Source organism: Barbus barbus (assembly GCF_936440315.1).
Source record: "Barbus barbus genome assembly, chromosome: 19".
NCBI lineage: Eukaryota > Metazoa > Chordata > Actinopteri > Cypriniformes > Cyprinidae > Barbus > Barbus barbus.
The window spans coordinates 19,540,258-19,566,119 of NC_136747.1; the positions used below are offsets into that span (position 1 = coordinate 19,540,258).

The window sequence follows — 25,862 nt, forward strand, 5'->3', positions numbered from 1 at the left end:
ATGTAACTTGATTTAACGATTTGTAAAACCTTGTATTATGATAATGATATACATATGTGTTATGTTTTTTTTAAATTGTTGGTCTACCTAAACCTCCCTTTTGTCCAGCAAAACTTTCTTGGGAGAGAGAAAACATTTTTTTGGAGAAAGAACAAATTCTTAGCATGTAGGCTGAGCAAGGAACTAACACTTAATGAAGTTAAGGACTTTTTTTCTCTCATGTTTACTTTTGACAGGAACAAAGAGAGAAGTTTTTCAGTAGAGAAAAAAAAAAAATCAAAGCGAGAGAAAACATTTTTTTAGTACTCAGGAAAATTTCAAGACATTTTTTCCACCTTGAATTTTCCCTTTACAATGTGGTTCTGGGTTTCCATGGAAAATAGCAACCACAACTTGCATTCAAAATTTTCAAAAACGACCCCATTTTGTCCAAGGAACCAATAACAACAATGTCAGATCTAAACAATTCTAAAATTCTTTATTCTTAGTGAAAGTATTAATCTAACATGAACAACACACAAAAAGCACCTTGTTAATAATAATAGTTATCAAGTTGTTTGTTTGCCCTGAATGTTTACAGGTTCTATCATTTCTGTGAATGCATGTGTATGAATATGAATGTGCTCTTTTACAAAATATAAAACATAAAACTTGGCACAATAACACATCTGACATCCGTGTGTGTCTGTAATACCAAATGAACAGTTTCTTGACTTATTTTCCCTTTATACGCCTGTTGCACAAAAATTCTACTTCATCTCACCATTTATCATCTACTAACCTTAATTGTGCTGCTGTGTGGTTTTGTTTCTGTCAAGGCCAATACTTTTCACCTGCCTCCCAATTCATGTCTTGTTCATCCACAAGACTCTCACTCATTACCAATCATTGTCTCTTAAATTTGTCACGGTCATGTGGGATAAATTTGCCATGTTTGTACATCAGTCAGTGTTGAAGCTTGCACTGGTGTTAAGGTGTGTAGGCCGTGCCCAGGTGAGGGCTGGATGAGCCGGACAGCACTCCCGGAAGGGAACGTGTGCTAATGGGGCTGTAGCTGGGTTCGGAGCAGCGTCTCGGGCAGAGCTGGGACAGAGGCCTCCCCTGTACAGATCTGCCAGGAGGCCGGCGCAGCACAGGGGACTTTTTAGGGGATTTGGGGAGCTTGTAGAGAAAGACGTTGTAGTGCAGTGGGGGGCTTGTCTCGGGGAGCATTTTCGCCTCTTTGGGGAGAAGCAACTCTAAGTCGATGGTCACACCACCCTGGACACACACACATACAAAGGCACAGGTACAAGTACACAAGCATAACAACACAAACAGGAATAAAACAAATCACATATAACACAATTACACAGACAAACACATGGTAAACCCATACTTAAAGAAAAGCATAGAGATTTAACAAATAAAGTGCATAAATTGATAACAACTTCCTCCCGGCACTAAAATTATTTAAAGTCAAAGGGAATAGAGGAAACTATTAGGTCATTGTTTTTTGAGCATTATCGAGTGATTTGAGTGTTGGCACAAACTATGAGGTGGGCATGGGCAAGTAATCAGTGTTGCAGGAATTGATCTTGTATTATCAAGCTGAACAGAGCGCAAGTGAAGTGCAATCCTTTGTTTAAGTAGAGGGGTGCTTAATCTTTTCAAAACCTTTGTAATACCTTATTTTGTGGCTCATTTCCAACTGTCAAATTTACTAGACTGAGTGCCCGCTAGTTTCTAGCAGTTTGCATATCATTGCTATGCAAAAATATAGCATTAGACACCAAATTCAATTTAAATGTCTAATTGTTGTATCAGTAATTAATTTCTTAGATTAGCCCAGTTCTACTATATTCACATTCAGAGGTTTGGGATCAGTAAGATTGTTGTTTTTGAAAGTCTCTACAGTACAAAGAGTGATATTGTGAAATATTAGTACAATTTAAAATAACTGCTTTTCAATTTCAATACATTTTCAAATTAATTTAGCCGAATTTTCTTAAGTGTCAAGATCTTACAGAAATCATTCTAATAAGCTGATTTGATTTTATTATCACAGCTTTAAACAGTTGTGCTGCATACAGTGCAGACTGAGTGGAAACCATTACACTTTTTCAGGACTCTTTTATGAATGGCAAGTTCAAAAGAACAGCATGTATCTGAAATACTGTGTGTAAAATCTTTTCAATTTAATGCATCCTTGCTGAATAAAAGTAGAATTTTTCAAATAAATCTTACAGACCCCAAGTTTTTTTTTTTTGTGAACATTCTTAAATATATATATAAAAAATGAAATCTAAAATAATTTTGTAAAATTTAATCAATTATAAAAACATAAATCAAATTAATGTTAAAAAGAGGAAAACTTATAAACAGTGACATGTTTTAATTTAGTTATGTTATATGGATTTGTAGCCATTTTTTCAAACTTTCTTTGCCAACTCACAGCCAGACTGGACAGCAAATGGCAAATGTCATGAAAAGTATTCACGTTTTGTTATACAAACCTAAAAATGTAAAGTCAGGACAGTCTTACAATGAAGCATTGATATGAGGGTGAAATGTCCAGTATGGTTAGCAGTACCTGAGGAACGCTAAAGCCATGCACAGATGCAAAGCAAAAGAGTGAGGAGGAGCAGTGAAAGCCAAAAGGAGTCAAAACGAGCGGTGGAGTTCAGGAATACACTGGCACTCAATTTGGTACTGGTAAAATGTTTTATTCCAAACAAACTGGCTTTATTTATTTTCATTTGCTTTCTAAAAAAAAAAAAAAAAGTAAAAAAGAAAAGTCAATACACCAAAATAATTAGAAATCAATTAGTTTCAAGACACAATGCGCATTAAAACTGTATGATACTGCATATAAATATTAATCCAAGCATTATTTGTATATATATTCAGACATATGCACTGAATAAGTAAACAAACATCTACAAATCTCAGAATTTTTTTTTTTTACACAGTCTAAATAGCTACATTATTTCCCACAGACGTTTTGTTTGTTATACGAAAGAACACCAATGCATGCTGACTTGAGAAAGGCAGGACAGACAGGAGTTCAGAAGGTGATAGTGGTGAAGACTGAAGGTCAAAGGTTGAAAACCTGGTGGCTAAACCTTTGGGTTGTGGGGTGAAGTGTTTCATAGCGTAGCGTGACTTAGCGGAACACAGTGTAACAAAGCTTGGCATAACACGATGCAGCGTGACATCAGCAGGGACAGCAAGCGAGGACAAGGTGAATGTGGCAGCGCCAATGTGCTGGTAAGGTACTCTGGCGGTAGGAACTCCACCGTGTGATGACAGAGTACAAACATAAGTTAGCATGCTAGTTCAGTGCTTTGTTTGTGTGTTTTGAAGCCCACATTGAGCCATCTTGAGGTGAATGCAAGGAAGAGTGCCATGTCAATGTTTAGTCCACTAATTAGGGTATTTTAGTAATTTCAAGGTGTCAAATGTGTGTCTTGCTACAGTCACAGCGCCAGCATGTGGCAAAAGGATGTTACTACACGTTGTTAATGTTGTTCTGCATTGAGTTTACCTCCTCCGCATTGTCTTCTGTGGCGGCCTTGTCGTTTTCCAGTTTTGGCGTGAGCGAGTTCTGGTTGTTCAAAGACTCGTCCTCTTTAGGGGGACATTTGCATGGATCTTCTTTGCAAGTGCAATCCTGCAAAGCAACACACATACACACAAGATGACAATGAGGAGAAAAAATAACAAAATCTTTCACTCCACCCTTTTACACCTGGAATTAACATCTCAAATGTGTTTCCCGTGACCACTTCCAATGCAATCACACACAAAACTATCAGTGCATAACAGCCAGGGCCGGCGCAAGCTCAACTACAGCTCTAGGCAAAACCCTGCCGTGCCGCCACCACTTCACTCTCATAATTAAATACGATTTTAAAGATGCATGCGAAAGACTGGATAATTTGTTTATTGATACAACTGCATTAAAATGAAAGCAGACATGGGCATGTTTTCTGATTATTTACCCCCCCCCCCCCCCCCCCCCCACCCCCCGCAACGTAAAAACAAATAATAAAAAAATAAATAACCACTAGTATAGCTGCAAACACAAATTAAGTGTACAAGCCTGAAGTGGCCATAGGAAGATTTGAGAGAATTCCCGATGAGCAGCGCAAAACAGCTGGTGTGCTTAATCTGAACAAACCCGGCCTGGATCTGCACCTCTGAATTCCGATTATCTCATTTGGCGGATCCCCTTCCTCCAATGAAAGAAGTTGGTGTCAGGGTTATTATAGTTTTGCATTTTTAAATTCGTTTTTATTTTAATATTGCTTTCAATTTTTGCTATAAATTTCAGTTTCGCTTTTATTTTTTAATAATTTGGTTAATTTTAGTTTAGTTTTTATTTTTTTATTTTTTTACAGTTTTCTTGCCTAGTTTTTATACAGTTTAGTTTTCGTTTTAATTTTAGTTTTAGTAATTAAAGTTTAGCAGAATTAACAACACTTCTAGAGCGCAGACCAAAAACAGTTTAATTTCAAGTTTATTGACTAGCAACACAAAATTAAAGTGAAAGTGACGTGACAAACGGCCAAGTATGGTGACCCATACTCAGAATCCGTGCTCTGCATTTAACCCATCCAACATGCACACACACAGCAGTGAACACACACACACCGTGAACACACACCCGGAGCAGTGAGCATGCTGAGATTAATTAGAAAACGATTTTTCATTTATTTTGAAATTGCCTAATTGCCTTTATTTTCGTCAAATATATAGGCCTGCAGTTCTTAATACAACATATAAACATGTAGCCTATACATTACTCTACATTCTCTGAAAGAATGGATGAAACGCATTTGTCTGTGTTTCTCTCCGAATCGCGTTCGAGAAACAGTATCTCTTCCGAACTCGTTTTTTTTTTTTTAGTCTCGAGCAAGAGACTGTATAACATTCACTTTACATGATCACAGCGGACCGCATTAAAAGAAAAGATTATTCATGTTTTCATACATGTTTTTTCATACATGTTTTCATACGTTTTTGAATTTCAAAAACGAAACTAAAACTAAAACATCTTTGAGAGCAAGGGGGCCCAGCTTGTGTATTCTGTTTCTTGTTTTGTTCATTGTAGAGAATCTGCTCTATTGATGCCGCTCAGGTGGGGGGCGGCGCGGGAGTACGGGAGCGGCATTACTATGAAGCAAAGTTCATTTCAATTTAGAATAACTAAGGGGTGATAACTTGTTGATATGAGTGCAATAATTCCAAACGAATGCCCAAAAGATAAACTAAAATATATATCCCTTTTGCTGCCCTGACTGTGCTGCCATAGTTCGCCTATATGCACGCGCCGGCCCTGATAACAGTCATATAGTCATTTCTGATAGCTATGGTTCGTTTTGGAGCTTGACAGCCCCCTAATGACTGAATGGAATGGAATGAGGGAGAGTAAATGATAAAGTTGTCATATTTAGGTGAGCCTCTATTTTTAGTGCAATTATGCGTCAGTCTGTGACTTAAATCGTCTGTTTGGAAGTCAATTTCTATCACCAGAAAAAAAAAAAATTATAAAAAGTCAAAATAAGACAATTATGAGAATTTAAAATTATGATAACTGTGGTTCAATTTCAACAAAAATCAATTATAAAAAGTCAAAATAAGACAATTATGACATAATTCAAAATGATAATTTCAACTTATGACTCGAAGATGACATTTTGTAATTATGACTTTGTAACAAGTCAATTATGAGATAAGTCATAATTGACAATCTCAGTTTTGACTGTCATAATTTTGACTTTTGTCACAAGATGTATTATGAAAGATTCAAAATTATGCCAAATGTCAAGACTGACATACCAAGTCAATTATGAGATACCAAGACTTCAATATGAGATCAAAAGTCAAAACTGACATTCAAAGTCAATTATGTGACTACTGATATTTTGGCATACATCTTGTGAAAATGTCAAACCAAATCCAAATGTCATACCAAGTGAATTATGAGATCAAAAGTCAAAATTGACATTCAAAGTCAATTATGAGATAGTATGTCAGTTTTGGCTTTAGTCACATTTGACTCTCATAATTAACATCATAATTCTCTCATAATTAAGTCACAGTTATGAGATCAAAGGCCAAAAGTCAATTATGAGATTCTTAGTATTTCAATAAAAAAATTTCTGTCATAACTTTGGTGGAAATGGGATGTTACATATGAAGACTGAATGCACTGAATGCAGTTTACACCTCAAGCTGCTTGTCGGATCACTGGATGTTAATACCAGATGTAAACAAGGCACCATAACAAACAAAACTGTTAATGAGGTGAGAGCGTGGATCTGAATTCAGTTTTTACTTCACAGCTGAGTGGAGTAAAGGGTAAACTTCAAAGCATAAACTGATCCACAACCAGGAATTTCAAGGGATATTGGCAGTTTTTACAATTTCGCAAGAAACAGCAACACACTATAAGGATAATGGTTACATAAACTGTATAACCAGCAGTAACAGTAAACCTTATTCAGAAGGCATTAAGCAATGTTTACTGCTGTGCACTAATGCTTGTCATCACAACAAGTTGCTTAAAAGCAAAGTTTTTTTTGTACAACTTGCTACCTGTGATATCCCTTTTGGAACCACAAAGGCAATGATTGTACATGCCATGGGGAGGAAAGAAAAGAAGACTATTCATGCTGCCGAAATCAGACGTGTAAATACTCATTCTCAAGAGAGAGAAGATGGAAAATGTCAAATAGATTCTCCCCGGAGGCAGTAAACAACTCACAAGTAAACAAAGTCACCTAGGGATATTTTCATAGCTCTTTCGTCTATGTTCTGTCATCAATCATCCCTCATTTCTTGCTTCATCTCAGTCTTGCTCTATTTCTCCTCCCTGTTGCACAGTGAAGCTGTCAAACTCTTTTAATCATAAAAGAGTCTCTTCCACTATGAACTCACTGGGGGAATGGACTGGCGGAATTGAACGAGATGAAGAAATTTCATTTGTGAAATACAATTCAATACAACCCCCACACAATCAAAAGATCATCAGAAACTAGACTAGGTTTGAGTTTCACATGAGAATATACAATTGGCCTAAATCAAAATGCAGGAGAACAGGATCTGACAAGTTCAAGGTTCACCAGGTACTGCAGGGTAACAGGTGAATATAGCAGTAATACCGCTGTTTGGTCCTCTTTTAAAGATCAAATGTTACATGCTCAACTGAAGGAATAGGTTGGAGTCTGTTTGTGGAACATTTATTCATGACGATCTACTCTGAAAGATGACCCCCAGATGGGAGCACAGATCTTTTTCACACAAAGTTGAAATGTTTCTCCCTTTTTTATTCATCTGTTCATATACTGTCAATGTCATGATATCAAAAGGCAGTTATTTTTGTAAATCGCTATTGAGATTAATTAGGGATGCTTCAATATTAAGTTTAATTTGGTAACACTTAAGTATGGGGACCAATTCTAACTTTTAACTACTTATTAGCATACCTATTATTAACTTATTGTCTGTTTACTAGTACTTATAATGCATATATTCTTCATGACCATATTCTACATCCCTAATAGTACCCAAAAAGTAACAACTACCTTACTAACTATTAATAAGCAGCAAATTAGGAGTTTGAGGAAAAAGTCATCATTTGTTAATAGTGAAAATCTGACCTTAAAATAAAATGTGACCTTAAATTTCAATAAGCTGTTAAATATATTTCCAGTTTTTAATTCCAATCACTTTAATATTTCTTCTAAATAAAATTTAAAATAGACCGCTACAAACAAATCATTTAAAAAAATAAATGACTTTGAATAAAGGACTTATTTCATAACTTCAATATACATATATATATATATATATATATATATATATATATATATATATATATATATATATATATATATATATATAATTTTTTTTATATCATAATTATGACAAAGTGCCTCAGTGTCTCATTTGATATATGTGTCTCATAATTTTGACTATTTATGCCAAAATGTACAGTTTAAAAAGATATATATTATAGATTTTTTTTTAGAGTATATTTACCAATTCATATTATTTCATATTTGTTTTTACGTTATCAAGACATGTAACAGAGGAAATGCACAATTAGATAGTTGATATCAGATAATACAAATAAACAATACCATCAATAAATCATATAGTACCGATATTTCCTTAGAACAGAGTATGTTGACCAGTAGTCAACACAAATTTCTCCAAGGTGGCCATGTTGTTAGTGCTTTGAATGATGTGAGGAGGTTAACAGCTGACAGTGACACACTGCGTTCACTAGCAGGATGTTAAATTGCAGGAATCACACTAAAAAGTCACAAAAGCAACTATGGTGAGGAAGCGTCTATATTAAACCTCTAAATCTAATAATACTTGTCCATGTCATTTCATAGTAAGTAAACGCTAGCAGACTTTTAAGGTGAGTAATAATGAAGCTACAGGATTAAAGAGTTTTATTTGAATCAGTAGGGTATCAAAGCACACTGGGAGGAGGTCAGATTGAGTCCTCTTACCTCGCTGCAGGGATCTTCTTTAGGTTTATATTCCCACGTGTATCTGCTCATGGTTTTCTAAGGAGTGGGGTGGCGAGAGAGGATTACTCTACTAACACACTTCTGGTATTTCGTTATATTATGCCCTCTTAATTAATTGACACCTCAGCCTCAGGAGATATTGACTATATTCTTTGTACCTTGTATAAGACAAGTTGCATTGTATTGCATTGACCGCTCTACACAACCGCTGATATGATCAGTATGTTTAAACACATAGAATAATCCAGTTTCTCCAATGCTTCATGCAGCCTGTAGTACTTCACATGACCTTAGGTGGCACATGCAAGTCAATGACAGAAGGGATGAAGAGGATGGTGTTTCTATTTCTCATCTTAATGATAAAGAAGAGTGGAAAAGAGAGAATCCCAACATGAAGAAAGGTATAAGACAATAAGCATACCGCCTAAATCGAAAGAGAGAGTGAGCACTTTATACCTTCTGTACTCATGCACAGGAAAACAGAGGGGAAGAGAGGAAAGGAAAGTTACCTGACACATAATGTTATCATAGTAAGCCAAAGCACAGGCATGGGGGAGGTTAGTTGGGGTGTCACGCAGTTTCCTTACATTTGCCTGAGAGCCCTCTGTGACAGTGGACAGCGAGAAGTTATCGATGTGCTGCTCCGACTTTGGGTGGAACTTACTGAAGGACAGAGAGAAACACCAACAGATCATTTTAATAAAACAAAATAATAAAAAAACATTCTCTGAATTTTAAAAATTATAAGTTTTCTTGAACATTATTTAGAGAAAACTTTCAAAATGAACTGCACCAGTTCTTAACTATATATCATATAATCAACAAAAACTATCAATGTATGAATCAAACTCACTGAAACTGTCAATGGTTTCTTTTCCATGCATCATTTTATTATATTTGTACATATAGACAATAATAAAAGTGAAATCATGTCATCAATTCTGTGTCCTGTCTTACCTGCACTCAAGACGGTGACGTGTGACACAGGCTAATGATACACGGGGCAACTTTTTGAGCAATGTTGCCAGGCAACTTTGGGCAGTGTGGTATCAACAGGCAACCAGGTGAGAAACAGGGCCAGCGACTGATCTAAAGTGTCCAGATAGAAATTTGTCATCCATTCTCGATGGGAAAGTGCCCAAGCAAAATTGCTCAAAAAGTTGCCCCGTGTATCATTAGCCAAAGTCTTTACTCCTATTGGTTGCTGCTCCTGAAAGTCGCTATACATAAAGTCTACATAATACTCTCTTGTATAAAGTAAAAAATCTGCTGCACTGGACATGCCCACATCCTGTCACCATTGGTCATGTGGCCGGAAATCGCCAGTTCTCCCCTGAAATAAGCTGGAACATGTCACTTTGTCACTGCATGTCGCTGGCAGTGTGAAGGGGGCTTTGCGCTCACCAAAACTGCATTTATTTGATCAAAAATGTTAAAAGCATTATTACTTTATTTGCATGCAGTGGATTAAAAGCTCAAATTGTTTCTGCTACAAGCACACATGCACACAGGTGTTACCTGCAGCAGATGGTCCTGATGAGCAGTTAAAACTCAACCTAAATCACTTTTCACTGTTGTCATCTTGTCTTCATTACTATGCTCCCCTCCTATTCTCCCTTCTCTTCCACTCCTCTGCGCTCCATCTCACCCCTCTCTTGGACTGTGTTTAAATGCCTTTGGCTGCACGGTATATAGGTCACTCTCTCGTGTAGCACTGACAGATTGGCCTACTTTTAGAAAACAAGGGTGACATCATTGTGTTCAAAGCCCATGTTAACACTGTACATTTTATTGTACTCCAGCGTAAATGTGCAACAGTGTATTCAGCTCAATCAACTGATATTTAAACCATCAGATCTTAAACTAAGACTCTAAAAAGTGTGTTTTTACATGCAAGTGTCACCTGTGCTTGCGAAGTCGTCTGTTTTCAATCTTAAGCACGTGCATCCTCTTGGAGAAAAAGACTACAACCATGAAGAGGAGGAGCAACATGATGGCAGCTCCGCCCACCGCTATACACATCACTTGGAAATCTGAAATGACTGACTCGCACCTGGAGCCCTTGTTCCAGATATACTCCTGAATGTTACACCTACAAACAACAGAGAGAGGTGTTAGAAAAGAGGAAGTTTAGCAATAGTCAAAACTGGAATTAATATATAATAATTCACTTCTGTGATAATTTAATGACAGACATTTGGGATAGTGCAGTCTATATGAACACAGAAGGAAATCTTTCAGAAATAACCAAAGAACTTTCAAATGCGAAAGAAACTGAATGGAAATGCAATAGATTAGGCACTAGACTGATTTAGATCATTTTATTGTCCAAATTTTGCTTTTTCATTGATCAGGAGACACAAGTACTATTTTGGCTAACAGATTTCTCCTAAAATCATTATAAAAAGTCACGTAAGTGTTATATTAAAACATGGGCTTAAGTAAAATGTAAAAATCTTGAATTAGTTTGGAATAAAATCTGAGAATATTTTGTAACTATAGAGGGAAATCTCATTTAATATTTTTCCTACTTGTATGGGAAACTATTGGCAACAGTAACAATGAATGTAGAAAAATAAGTCTAAAGGGGAGTTTGTGTGTTAATGCAAATGACACAAACAAACTGGCCATAAAACACATCTGTGCGAAGATGAAAGAAAGTGAGAGTGTTGTACAGTATAAGTGTGTTGTGTGGCCTGTTGACCCATTTATCATTGCTATGATTCTACTGCAAGGTTACAGCAGAGCTTACAGCTGCATGACTGGACAGATGGCCCTGTCAAGGACATGCATGCGCTCCTCTATTAGTGCCGGTCCCACAGAGAATACAGCACCTGAGCTGTGCTCAGTTCACAGCTTCTAAAATAGATTTACAAATTCTCTCATTAACCAGTGTTGTCAGTGTGTCTGAGGTTCTCGATATATTATCGGATGCTGGATCTATTATTTTTCTATTATGTAATATATTTCAGCCCATATGGTTCATTGATTGAGACACAGGTAGACAGCTGTGCTGATATTGCTTTTATACAACAGTTTAATAAAGAAGAAGTTACTATTGAGTAACTTACATTTTAGACAAAATATTGCAAGTAAAACATTTTTTGGCGGAGCAAAAAGAATTGTTTCAAATGAAGCCAAAGCATAAATCATTAAAGGGTTACTCCACCCCAAAATGAAAATTTTGTTGTTAATCACTTACACCCATGTCGTTCCAAAGCTGTAAAAGCTTTGTTCGTCTTCGAACACAATTTAAGATACTTTAGATGAAAACTTGGATGAATAACGACTTTATCATTTTTCATTTTGGGGTGGAGTAACCCTTTAAACTAACAGACATGCCATATGATGCTGGGCAAGCACAAATCACAAATATATACTTACACTCTGTAGCCTATGGGTACATTTCGTAGTGAGTGAAAGGCCAATCAATAGTGCACATGCAGGAAATCATTGCTCAGTGTGCATGTAGGCCATGTTTACTATTTAGCCTAAAAATATAAATTTGAAACTTAGTTTTATGGTCTAATACTAACTGCCCATCCATTTAGTGTAAACCATTGGCGGCGCTACACAAACACATTCACTATCAGAAAATGCACCCATTGACCAGACCCCCACCACCTCCACCCCACAAACTTTACGTTCATCTAATAGTTCACTATTTACGTGCCCTACAAATGGAAACCTTGATTTTTCTAATAGCACTGACCTCGTTAATGTAGACAGTACCCTGTTATGCCTTCTCTTAGCGATTGACAAGTTAACCCTGCGGTGTGTGCCACACATCAAAATACAGTGCCTGACTGAAAGTTACTTTTACATTCAGTTTAAGAGCAGGATTGAATAGGATTTTCCTAATTTATTATAAAAAAAAAAATCACAAAAAAAAGACAAATAAAAAATTGATCAGTAAATAATTTAATATAATTAAATTATAATTAAATAATTTTTAATTTTTCCTTAGTTTATATTGTTATTATAATAAATCAATAAATTGGTAAAATAGATTGTTGTTGTTAAAATAAATAAAAATATTTGACTATAGCAAGATCACAAAGTCCAACTATTTTTTTCTATGGGATAATGAGCACTGATCATTTATAATAAGGCAGGAAAGAAAGAGTCCGTGCTGATTTCATTCTGACTTTAAAGCTGTGGATAAGGGTGTCGCAGTCTCCAGTGTGGAGCGAGTAGTCATCTGCTCAAATACACAGCTTAACACATCACATCATATAGCCTTGAGGCTTCACTATACACGAATAAGATTCTCAGAACCTCACTATTATGGTCCAAAGCACCAGCTTGAGTCAGGTCTTTAGCTCTTAAACTGAAACACACACATTCACAGATCTGGGCTCTGACCCAAATCTCTTTGAGCAAATGTTTAATAAGGTTCTGCACTGGCCTCTGAGCAGAGTTGTGGCAGTAGTGGATGCTGATTTAGTATAGAGTGATATGATGCCAAGCCATGATGACAGGCTTGAAGTGTGGAACTGAAATTATAGCAGTTGTTTGTGAGACAAATGCTAAATATTCTTAACATGCATACAGGAATTCAACCCATCATCTCAAGAATGAGATATATATCAGTATTAAAGCAATCTTCTGATTGAATACATTTCTGAAAAAAAGAAACAACAGAATGTGTACGTCAATCTTCATTACTGAAATTAGTTAAAAATTTGAAAGTCATTTACAGTTCTTTGGTGTTTTGTAAAAGTATTTGTAATTAATAATAGTTTATGTATATAGCTTCACATTTTGTATTCTAAAGTTGCTTTGCAAATAGTTTCCTGTCTCGTCACTCCTTCCACTTTTGACAATGTCCAGTTCTTGTGAATTTTAAATTAAATCTGGTTCACTACTATATGGAGTGCAGTTTCCAAAAAAAAAGGCAACTGGGAAATAAGAAATACAGCCATAGTTGTGTGACATAAATGTCACATTTATGAGATCCGTTAGAATTTTTATATATTAAAAAATGTTCATGGTTTTGGCATTGGGCGCTGGATAACGATTAGAAAATTCACACTAATAGTAATAAGGTATGGCATTTTTAAACCTTGTCGCTATGAATTACCAAGAAATAGGCTTTTGAAGGCACCAGGAAAGTGTTACTGAAGGACATTGATGAAAATAACTGGGTCATTCTGTTCTACCCAACTGCACAGCACATACTGGATGAAGTATATTTAAGGCAACAGCTAATGATCATTGATATGTCTAGCAGATGGCGGGAAAATAATAAACTGAATAAGTGCACTGTTGGCATAGTTTTGTCACCAAACATTTCTACAGCAAGACGTCTTCATGTTCTCGTAGCAGCAACTAACACAACGGCTGAAGAACTTAAACTATATATATATATATATATATATATATATATATATATATATATATATATATGCTATATATATATGCTATATATATTATATATCTTATTTGTTTTATATATGGTAGAGTGTTGTTACATTAGCCATTTAAAAATAAAGGCCAAAAAGCTTTCCTATAAACCCTGTGGTAACTTCCGTACAGTGTAAAATTGCGTGCATGACCTGGTTAGCCCCGTCCCACATGTTTGCATGAGCTTGGCCCAGTTTCAAGATCATTGAGGGTAGGCCATTTACTACTATTCCCAAGAGATGTCTTCAACTGAGACTCAGTCCCTCTTTAATCCCAACATTTGATGTAAATCATAAGCCCCCACCATGAACAGATGCAAGAACATGACTGAAGGATTGAGTTACATCTTCAAACTCATTATGAACGTTTGATCAGATGCCATTGACGCTTTCCACATTCCTTACACATTATAAAATACAACTCAAACATGTACGACACCTTTCACAAACCAATTGAAATATTTAGATGAAAAGTGTAATCTATTAAATGTTAAATATTAGGTGTATGTACTGTATTACTTGTGTTCTTCCATTAATTTGTAGATCTTGTTTTGTATGTTTTTTTGTGTTGGCTAAGCAGGCCAATTACTCTCCACTGTTCCATTAAATACACATGACTAATTAAAACTGAACGTAAACTATAAAACCACATTAGACACTGGTTCATAGGTTCACCACATTAACACATTGTAGTTTCAACAAAGTATGACATAAAACTCATTTGCTGAAATCAAGTGACTCCAGTTTGATACAAGTCCTGAAACACTTATTCGAAACAACATATTTTGACAAATTTTGAAGCTTCATGAAGCAGCATCGCAAAATCAATATTTGTTTAATTGGACTTTTTGTACAAACTTAAATTAATTGTATGGAAAAGTTTTCTTCAATTTAAGTAAACTGATTGCATTATGATTAAGACCTGTTCACAACAAGAATAATAACTACACACCATACAATGTCATTAGAATAATTTTTTCTTCCAGATGACGAACAATGAAGACATTGACAGCCAATCAGATTCCACTCGACATTTAAAGCTGCAGATGACATAACTTCAATGCATGCTTATAAAAACAGAACATTGTTTTGCGTTGTTGAGGATGCTTATATACTTGTCATTACAGTTATCGTTCTTGGTGTGAATGGGCCTTAACACGTGTATGTGTGCATCTTACCGGCAAAAAGCGCCAATACTGTCAACCACATAGCACTGTCCTCCATTGAAGCAGTAACTGGGGAAGATGTCGCATGACGAGATACATGTGCCATTGTAAAGCACAAATCCATAAAGACACTCAGAGTTGAGCACATCCGATGCTCCAGGTGAAGTTTCTCCAGATCCATCATCAGAGGTAATAACTCTAGTGTTGGAGGGAATTGCTCTGGCAATGAGAGGAACATTTTCATCTTCCATGTCAGGTGGCGTTGGTTGGCTCTCCTCTAGGTAAACTTCAGTGGGCGAATAGTCAGGTGACAGATAATCATAAAAATCAGAAAGGGTCCAGGAGGTTGGATTTCCACCCTGGAGCTCCTGAAACCAAGTAGGAGGATCAAGAACATGCTGTTGGTGAGAAGGATTGTAAAAATTGACCGTGATAACTTCTTCTGGTTGGGAAGAGGTGGACTCAGGAGGAGGACTCGTGACAAGATCTAACAACGTTCCATCTGCTTGTAGTCTCTTGCTCCTCCAGCGCGGGGAGCTGTCCTCGATTCTTTCCTCGTTAAAATCCAGCTGGGACAGGCCACGTATCCGGGGTTCAGCCAGCGTGGGCAGCCGGGCAGCCATGCCATCTATTGTCAGATCTTTGAGGCGTTCCCTTTCGGCCGAATCAACAGTACTGGTTGAGGTTTCTCCACCACTGCCTGTCTCTTCTCCAGCTCGTGGTTTTCGAGAGTGAACTTGGGCCTGGACAATAGGTGTGGCTTCACCAGGAAGTGCAGGCTTAAACCCTACCCCATTCAGGTGTGAGGAATTGGTGCCAGTAGAATTGGAGATAAATGAACTGCCTGGAAAACAAATAAATAATAATAAAAGTTAGTCACAAACTCTTTTATTTATTTATTTATCTGTATAAGAACACATTCTGAAGCACGCATTGCTATACTGCAAACTCTGCAACTCATGCTGAGAGAGAACAAAAGACATAATATATACTCTGTATCACACACACCCAGACAAATCTGCTTAATTATACACTGCTGTGCATGAGGCCCCAGATTTCTTTCCAAAGCGGCTTGTGGTAGCTGGATTAGCAGCTCTGATTTATTAATGCACCCCCTGAGCCTGGGCTAGGATTGGGATTCAGATTAGGATTAAGGGTTGTAGGTTGAGACTTGCATTGGTCAGTCTGGATGGGTAAGCTTTAATGCACAAAGATAAACACACAATGGGGAATTCCTCTTTAGCACTGGAAAATCTCACTGACCTAATTGATTATCTTTTACTGATACTGTAAACCAATCTAATGCAATCTACCTCAAATATGAACACATGTGGAAATCCCTGATTGAAATAAAAAAGATTGAAATGCCTTCCATTTTAATATTTTTAAATATTATTCCATTGTTGCAAATCTGAATTTTTAACATCCCTTATTCCAGTCTTAAGTGTCACATGATCCTTATGAAATCATTCTAATACTATATACTCAAGATACATACAAGATGTTCTTTTGAATTTTCATTTAAAATAGACATCTTTTCATACCAATAAAAAAAATCTGAACATTTAAAACAATAACACAAAATACACGTATATATAAAAAGTGTTTGTGACCAATTGGCAAATCCCACTTAGATTCTGCTTGAGCATTTAAATTAAAATGGTAACAAAAAGTAGATCTGAGGAACGTTCCCAGTCAATTTTTACAGATTGTCTTTTAGCAATCGACTTTAAGTATTTGACTGACAGTGTGAAATTCCGTTTCCATGGGCATTCTTGGTTTAATTCTTCTTTATTGTAAATTAATTCCAAGTCACACATCAACCCCTAACAGATACTCACTCACACACAGTTGCCAAGAAGCAATGTAAAGGGGCTTCCATTTTGGAACAACTCAAAAGCCATGTAAAACAGAGACCCTTCTGTCCTCTCCACTTGATTCACTTCCTCTTTTTCTCCCATTCATTTATTCACACAATCCCCCCTGAGAGGGTAACGGAGATGGCAGTGGGTGCATAAATAATTTCTCACATACTTCACGTGATGTTCAAGTGTTCTGTTCAATTCTTATCTAGTTTCCGACCACTAAAGTTTCATTTCAAAGCAACAGTTTGCTCCTTCTACTTTTATTTTGAAATATTTAAAAGTTAAATGCTACATTGGACTGATGAGAATAAAACACAGTCAGCCCTCAAAGACAGAGCAAGAGAGAGGCTACAAGAGGAAAACAGTAGTTTTGATTTGCATAACTCCTTGCCAAGGGGTCAGCTGACAGAAAAGAGAGGTTGGGGGAAAGAGTCTTGTTGAAAGAAAAATAACACAAAACACATGCTATAATGGAGTGAAGATGAGAAAAAGTGACAGTGAGAGTGTGTTTCTTCTTCCGCCCATTTGAAGACCAGTGCCAAAGCCTTTGAGAAGGATTTCTGTCGCCTATTTAGTAAGCAAGTCAAGACTGCAAGAGAGAGGGGGATAGTGAGAAAAAAGGGGGATAAGATGATCAAGAGTGAGAAAGAAATAGGGAAGAGAAGTATTTTCTCATGACCTCACCAGTGAGACATTTAAATGTGTGTGTGAAAGTATGCTGTCTTCATTCTCTTACTGTGCTCTTGGCCTCTATTTACAATCAACAACACATAAAATCTGAATCAAATCAGAATACAAATAAATGATGATCAAGGAAGACCAATCTAAACATCAAACTTCAGTGCTACAATACTGTAAAGCAACACTGTACTGTTGAATATCTTAATATTCTCTCTTCACCTTCATTAAAAAAGCAGCACACGTTCTTCCTCTGTCTCTGGTTGACATTATTTGCTTATGTAATGCTCTTGAGGGGAGAAAAAATACTTGTTGCAGAGCATGGAAAATTGCAAATCTCTCATCCCTCGTACTATCTTTCTCTCCCTCGATCTCTGATGACCCAAACAGACCTGTAATCTGAGGGAATACATCCATGTAATCTCAGGGAAAACATCCATGCACTCAGAAAATGTATTAAGAATAGAATTACAGTGGCAGAAAGGGTTATATGGAATTATGAATAGAGAACAAAAGAAAATATTTAGAAGAATGTATTTGTCTATAAAATACAAGCCCAAAACAACACTGGATCTCATTGGCTTTATGTGAGTGCACAAAAGGCATTTTAAAATATATTCTTTTTTTGTTTAACTGAAGATTTCTAGGTGAATAACTTCTTGTAGTTGAAACCATAATTAAATTAGCTGAAGTACCGGTATTTAAAGTCAGCACAAAATGACAAATCATCAATTTTCAAAACGCATTTTATTGATCTTTTTGTGAACAGTTCATCCATCACAGTTTCAACTTCTTTTTTTTGTTGTTGTTGCCTTAAATCGATTTTCACCAGAAATGACTTCGGTCTGGTGATGTATGCAGGACTATCATTTAGTCTGCTTAAAGGGATAGTTCACCCAAAAATGATAATTCTGTCATTAATTACTCACCCTCATGTCGTTCCAAACACATAAGACCATCATTCATCTTCGGAACACAAATTAAGATCATTTTTATGAAATCTGAGAGCTGAAGGGAAGATATTGTTGAATAAATTCTTTATTTTTGTTTTCTTTGTGCACAAAAATTACTCTCGTAGCTTCATAAAATTAAGGTTGAACCACTGATGTCACATGGACTATTTTAATGATGTCCTAATACATTTCTGGGTCTTGAACATGTCAGTTGCGTTGCTGCCTATGGAGGGTCAGTAAGCTCTCGTATCTCATCAAAAATATCTTAATTTCTGTTCTGAAGGTCTTACGGGTTTGGAATGACATGAGGGTGAGTAATTAATGACAGAATTTTCATTTTTGGGTGAACTATCCCTTTAAACCATTCTTACAATTGGCTGCAAGCTTGCAATCAGATCTTCCTCCATCCGATCAACATCCTGATCTACATTTTTTTATAATCCATTTTGGATGTACAGCACCATACAGAAGAAAGTATCTGTCACTTTTTCCATTTCATCGCAACTTTAAAATGCAAATGGCAGAGACTTTGTGAATGACGACCGTTCTAATTTCTGTGGGCGCAGATGCCATGTAGGCCTGCCAATTTCCTCTATTATGCAGCGAATGCTCTATATGTAAGAGACAACTTACCATTTAACTCACCTCACCTTAACTTCAAATCTGATGACTTGGTACCCTAAAGGCAAGTGACATTCTAAACTCTACTGAATAAAATCCACAATGGCACCCATGTGTTTAGTTATAAATAGTACTTTGATGCTGTTTGGCAGGGAAGCTGGCATGGACGTCCTTGGCATCAGGGATAGGGTGCAGGTTCACAGCAGTATCAGTGTAAAGCCAAACAGACATATAGAGATGCCAGACCTGGTGAATTAATAGTGCCAACTCCATGCCCCACCCCAACCTGTGCTACTGTTGTACAGCATGACCCATTAATAGTTATGCCACCTAAATTAAATATTCGGGACAAAAACTGCACTCAATGTGTTGAGATAATGTATCAGATAAATGAAATGTTAGTTTGGGCACATGCATGAGCCAGTAATGAGAATTTGAGCAGATTACAGAAGATCAGTTAAAAAAAATTCCAGTTCACTCTAATCTCAATTTAAGAGGGAAAGCCAATTGTTTGTTTCACCATTCATAAACAGTATGGCTTTAATATTTATTGTAGCATTTTTTTTATTAATGAAATTCAAAGAATGCAAAAGTTAAAGAATGGTATCTATAACTATAAAGTTGTAATTTTTTCACACCACAACTATAATGACAATGACGTTGAAAACATTTTCAAAGCCAGTCAGAAATCACCTGACTTTAAAGAGCTTGAGCATTTAAAGCATCAGATGACATATGTTGCATGTTTATAGTAAACAGAACGTTATCATTCAATAGCTGATAATTTTTTACACCTTTCTTACACAACTTTTACTGATTAAGCATTAAGATTAATTAATAAATAGCTTTTAATAAATAATAATTTTAGTTATTCACATTAACATTGTAAAATATAGATAATTTACTAAAATAATCATTTAAAATTTTAGCTATAAAATTTATTTTAACTTTAAAATTATAAAATATTATACATGTAAAATATAGAAGAAATAAAGAATCGCTTTCATGTGGAAATGCACATTTAAATGACCGATTTTCAATTAATGCTTGTAGAGTTAAAAAAAATTCTGATTAATATTGGTGTATGCAAGCTGTCATGCGTGGATTTCTCGAAATCAGAACTTTGTCTTCATCAGGTTAAAAGGTTGCGCCACCCCCAAAATAAAATGTTGTCATTAATCACTTACCCCCATGTCGTTCCAAACCTGTAAAAGCTTTGTTTGTCTTCGGAACACAATTTAAGATATTTTGGGTGAAAACCGGGAGGCTTGTGACTGTCCCATTGACTGCCAAGTAAATAACACTGTCAAGGGCCAGAAAAGTATGAAAGACATCGCCAAAATAGTCCATTGTTTTCTTTGCGTATAAAAAGTATTCTTGTAGCTTCATAACATTACGGTTGAACCACTGATGGCAGATGGACTATTTTGGCGATGTCTTTCATACTTTTCTTGGCCTTGATAGTGTTATTTACTTGGCAGTCAATGGTACAGTCACAAGCCTCCCGGTTTTCACCCAAAATATCTTAAAATGTGTTCCGAAGACGAACGAAGCTTTTACGGGTTTGGAACGACATGGGGGTAAGTGATCAATGACAACATTTTTATTTTGGGGTGTCGTAACCCTTTAATGCTTTTGCATTACTGGCTTATAATCAGAATGTCCAAATTCCAAGTGATGTAAGAATATTTTAGTGCATGTGCACATGGTCAATGTGTGTGCACAGCATCAAGTGTTTGAAAGAGACTGGTCTACTTGTGTGTCTAGAAACGTCATTGAGTTTAACAAGTACAAAACTGGATCAACAGCGACATGATTAATTCAACTGTAATGTTTTACTGCACAGATGCTGAAAAGCAGCAAGTGTCCAACAGGTTGTGTAGTTCCATAAGTTTCCAACAGTGTAGGTGGCTCTAGTGTCAGCTTCTGGCAGGATAAATACCGTTGGCCCTCACTGGGAGCTCCATACGGGCAGGCTAGGCGGGCGCTAACACTAGCTCGTTGACGCTAATGCTCATTGACAGTCTCTGCTGTTATGAGACCGCAGTGGCAGATGGCTCTCTTGTGCCATGCATGGAAAGGATCTAAGCAAGTTTAGTGATAAAGTACCCTAAAGAAATTATCCAAGGCTGGTTTTAGACGTTTTAAAATAAACATCAAGACAGACATGGTTCAAAGACTGTGCACGTTTTTGTAAATGCATCTTGCTTGTCACTTTTTATTTCCCTCTCTTGCTCTCCTAAGGTTGGGGATGCGAGTGCCAAGTCTTGGCAAAAACAACAAAGAAGAGTAACAGTCTTTTGTCACAGCTTGCCCACAAATTTAAGCTAGGCACTAGCAACGCATGTTCAATTATAGTAATGATTGTCCCTAGTTTAACATAACAACAAAAGAAACACCAAATATAAGTAAAAGAGGGAATAATAGCAACTGGCAACAATACACAACACATTTCAGCTGAATGAACAGCTATGAAAAGTGGTTTGACTGAATTCTCCGAGTTGACTTCATTATAAAATGATGTGACATTTCTGAAAGGATAATGACATTCAATGGGGATATTGAGGGCAGTATTTTATTTAGAGAATTGATGGATTGTAAAAAGTGGCATTTTTCACAAGTGGTGGGAGGTAATGGGTTTAAAAAAACAACAACAACAAATTTAGATTAAGATGACATATTTTTGTTTGGAATAATGTGCATGGATTAATCATTCACTTTATGGAAGAAGTGCCACAGGAACAGTGCATACAAAAAAGTCCATTTTGATTGTGTTGACTCGAGTGATGTAGTCAACCGATTTGTCCACTTACCAGTCTCAGCCGATATGTTGTTTTTTTTTTTTTTTCCAGTGCAGCCAATGTTTCAGAAAGAACTTTTATTTTGACAGGGCCAAGAATGCCAGCACCTTTGTGCTGATGTGGACGTAAACTTTAAATTCTTGATTTCAAACGATGCTATATCCAGTTGGCCTCCATCATATTCATATTATGTCACGCTTTATTGTATGTACAATTAACCTCACCTGTCCTTTATTTGTGAAAAATACGATTCCCGCTGAGCACAAACTTACCATATAACTGAATGCACTGTTGGTTACAGTGTTTACTTCCTTTTTATTCATGTTTTTAACTACTTTATTTGTGTGAAGTACTGTAATAAGATTACAGAATCAAGTTGAAAAAATAAATCTGTAAAATAAACAGGTTTACACTTTAGCAAGTTTAAATTTGTTTCATATTTATCCATTTTAAAAATAAATATTTTATTATTAAATAAGCAGTGTCTTTGCAGCAAATATTATGCATGTTATTTAAATACAATCGTGTAATATATCATATTTAATGGCCACCTCAATATCTGCATCAGCCATAAAAAAATTCATATCAGTAGACCACTATTTTAAAACCCACCTTCTGCAGTCTATGGCTAATCAATACTGTCAATCATCGTTTACCAGGAAGTGTGTTAATCAATAACTCCAGCAACATGTTAGAGCAAGTGTACCATTTACATGTTCCCACCCCCACAAACAAAAACAAGAGCACTGGATTTGTTAATTGTTAATGATTTTAAAAAGCAAATAAAAGCTATTTATAAGGCCATTATGAGTGCTTAGGTCAGTTTTCTCAGCAGAGCGTGCTTGCTTAACGTCCTGTGTTGATGAAAGATGCATGTCACTGAAGAGTCAGTGATGCGATAACACATAGATTTAGGGAAGTCTGCCTAGAGGTCGGAGGTTCAGCTAAGTGCAAACGTTTAAAGCTTCTTATGCAAACGATAATGTCCTGCTTTACACAGTCATCAGTTAGGCCAAGGCAACAGTAGTGTGATGCAGGTCAACCACGCCAACGTGATAGTTTGGTACTCATGCTGCAAAGCCAGCTGACCTAGTCTTCAGATGCTGTTGCTCAGCAACAATTTTTTTTAAAAGACCATAAAAAAAGGTCACCCCCTGTCTCATAACATCACTTGACTCCATGTAAATATCACCATATCAATAAGCTATTCATAATTTTTCTCTACCTCATATTGCTGCTATTTAAATACCCTGTACAACTTTTTTGCACATTATTTTTGCACATTCCTCTTATTACTATTTAAGTCAACAACATACTGACCTGCACATTTATATTTTTTATCTTATCTTATCTTTTATTTTATTTTATTCTTTTATTTTATTTTTTCTACTTTTCTTCTCTTAATATTTGTATACTTTATAATTGCACTGTCCTTGGAGCGGACCTGACCTACATTTCACTGCTGGTTATACTCTGTATAATTGTGTATGTGACAAATCAAAATCTTGAATCCCCTCTTATTCCTTAAATATATGTGCATTATTTGGTAAACTTAAACTTAGATTTAAAAATGAAGCATCAAATACAGCTGCAGTTAAAAGATGCACATGAAAAAGTCATGAGCATTTTTTTCAAGACAAAAGTACGTTTTCTATTATCCAGTATAAAATACATAATACATGTTTTATACAAAGTATTAAATCGAGTAAATTATTTGGTCAATGATTAGCCATGAATTACTACATAAATTTTTTTTAAAGACATTTACATATTTATAAAAAATACTAATAAGGTTTAGAAAAAAAAGGCTGTGTGTAAAACATTTTCTCTCAGTTATGTAAAACGTCAGTATTTCGTTATTAAGTAAGTGCTAACAATTTATTACATAACTTAAAGTTCATTCACATGTAAACACCCATTTATGGCTACATCCGATAGTGGATCTGTTTAAAATTTGCACAGTTTATACCCTAAAAAGCTCCAACACGTCACAGAAAAAAAGAAAAAAAAAAAACTACGAAGGTCTGTTAAATGCAGGAAAGGCAGGCATTTAGAAAGATTGTATAATAATGCTCACCACCATTAACACACAAAGGAGCGATGTGAAGAAGCAGGACGCTGGACAGCACCACCGACTCCCAGCCTGCAGAAAACAACGTGCGCCTGGAGTGCATCATGACACAAACTGTCTTCCAAAACACTTCAAATAAACCGGTGGATCTTCTATTTAAGATATAGTCATACGGAAGAAATTTGAGAGAATTCGAGCAATAATCCTGGATACAAAATTTCCTTAGATTGCGTTACGAAGCGCGCTGCTTCATGCCAACTTCGGATGTTGTCTTCAGTTGTTATTCCTCTTTGGTTGAGATTCAGGCCACCCTTAGTGCCGCTAGGGACCCGTCATCTCTTATCCAACTCCAACAAGATGCCAAGACAGTTAAATCTGTCCCATTAGCAATGACAGCCAGTATCAGGCGTCCACTGAGGAAGCGGAGAGTGTCGGTGCCACAGACTACAGCAGGCTTCCAGCGGACTCCGCGCGCACACTTTTATATTCCAGTCCAACTCACGGTTGATGTGAAGTCATCTGCGCATGCGCCTCTTTGTTCCCGACACAATTTGTGTCATATGTAATAGAATCACTGAAAAAGTCAATCAGCTCAGGAGTAAATATTTAACATTTACGGTCCCCAGATGCACTTAAATTCGCTTAGATATAAAATATTCACATAGAAATGGTTTCATTATAAAAAAAAATGTAACTGAGCTCTTTGAATTGAGGTACAAAACTGATGCAGGCGGCTCCCCCGAACAAAGCGTCCGAAATTGGGTCACCCATTGACGCCAGTCCAAACATAAGTAAACACTGTTTAGAGGGGAGGGACACTCCATAACAAGTTTCTTCTGAAATCAGAGCAATCTGTAGAAATTATCCTTGGTCAAAGGGAAAATTTGTATTTTTTAACCAGTATTACGTGGATTATATAATTACAAATTGTATTTATGAAAATGTAGAATTAGGTTTTATTTTAATATTTATAGTTTGCATATTAAGTTTTAGTAATTCTGTAGTTTTCGTTTCGTTTTATTATAGTTTAAGTAAAATTATAGCATTTATAAATATTTTAAAATTGCTTTTAATTCATATTTTTGTTGTCATTTTAGGTTTTAGTAATTTTGTGCTGATGGAAAATGACTTCATCTGTTAATTCTGTTCTAGAAGCTTCTTCTGTGTCTATCTTCATGCTCATGTTGATACCATGTGTCAAAACAAGTGTCAGACAAGAAATGTTATTTCTGTTAGGCAGGGGTCCTGTAAAAAGTGAATGTAAGCGATATGCAATTGTGACCCTGGACCACAAAACCAGTCTTAAGTGTCAATTTTTCGAAATTGAGATTTATACATCATCTGAAAGCTGAATAAATAAGCTTTCCATTGATGTATGGTTAAGATAAGACAGTATTTGGCCAAGATACAACTATTTGAAAATCTGGAATCTGAGGGTGCAAAAAAATCTAAATATTGAGAAAATCACCTTTAAAGTTGTCCAAATGAAGTTCTTAGCAATGCAAATTACTATTAAAAAAATAAAGTTTTGATATATTTACAGTAAGGAATTTACAAAATATCTTCATGGAACATGATCTTTACTTAATATCCTAATAATTTTTGGCATAAAAGAAAAATCGATAATTTTGACCCATACAATGTATTTTTGGCTATTGCTTATACCCCAGTGACTTAAGACTGGTTTTGTGGTCCAGGGTCACAACTGGTTAATAAGAGAATATCCTGGTATAAAGTATAAAAGACTGGGACTAGGGTTTATTCTTTGTCA

The 25,862-nt window shown here is 36.0% G+C and overlaps 1 protein-coding gene across 2 annotated transcripts; it reads right to left on the reverse strand.

The window, feature by feature from the left end:
• Positions 1 to 455: 455 nt before the first annotated feature.
• On the reverse strand, positions 456 to 24,602 carry cspg5b (chondroitin sulfate proteoglycan 5b). Of its 2 annotated transcripts, XM_079441601.1 has the most exons (7): positions 24,098 to 24,597; positions 15,115 to 15,946; positions 10,435 to 10,623; positions 9,119 to 9,194; positions 8,511 to 8,567; positions 3,527 to 3,652; positions 461 to 1,260 (listed from the first exon to the last, which is right to left on the reverse strand). In XM_079441601.1, exons 1-7 carry the CDS (start codon positions 24,195 to 24,197, stop codon positions 970 to 972), a joined length of 1,671 nt encoding a protein of 556 aa, XP_079297727.1. In that variant the 5' UTR covers positions 24,198 to 24,597; the 3' UTR covers positions 461 to 969. The 2 variants fall into 2 exon arrangements, with proteins under 2 accessions (XP_079297728.1, XP_079297727.1); XM_079441602.1 differs by lacking the exon at positions 8,511 to 8,567 and having other exon boundaries at positions 456 to 1,260; positions 24,098 to 24,602.
• Between the last annotated feature and the right edge of the window lie 1,260 nt (positions 24,603 to 25,862).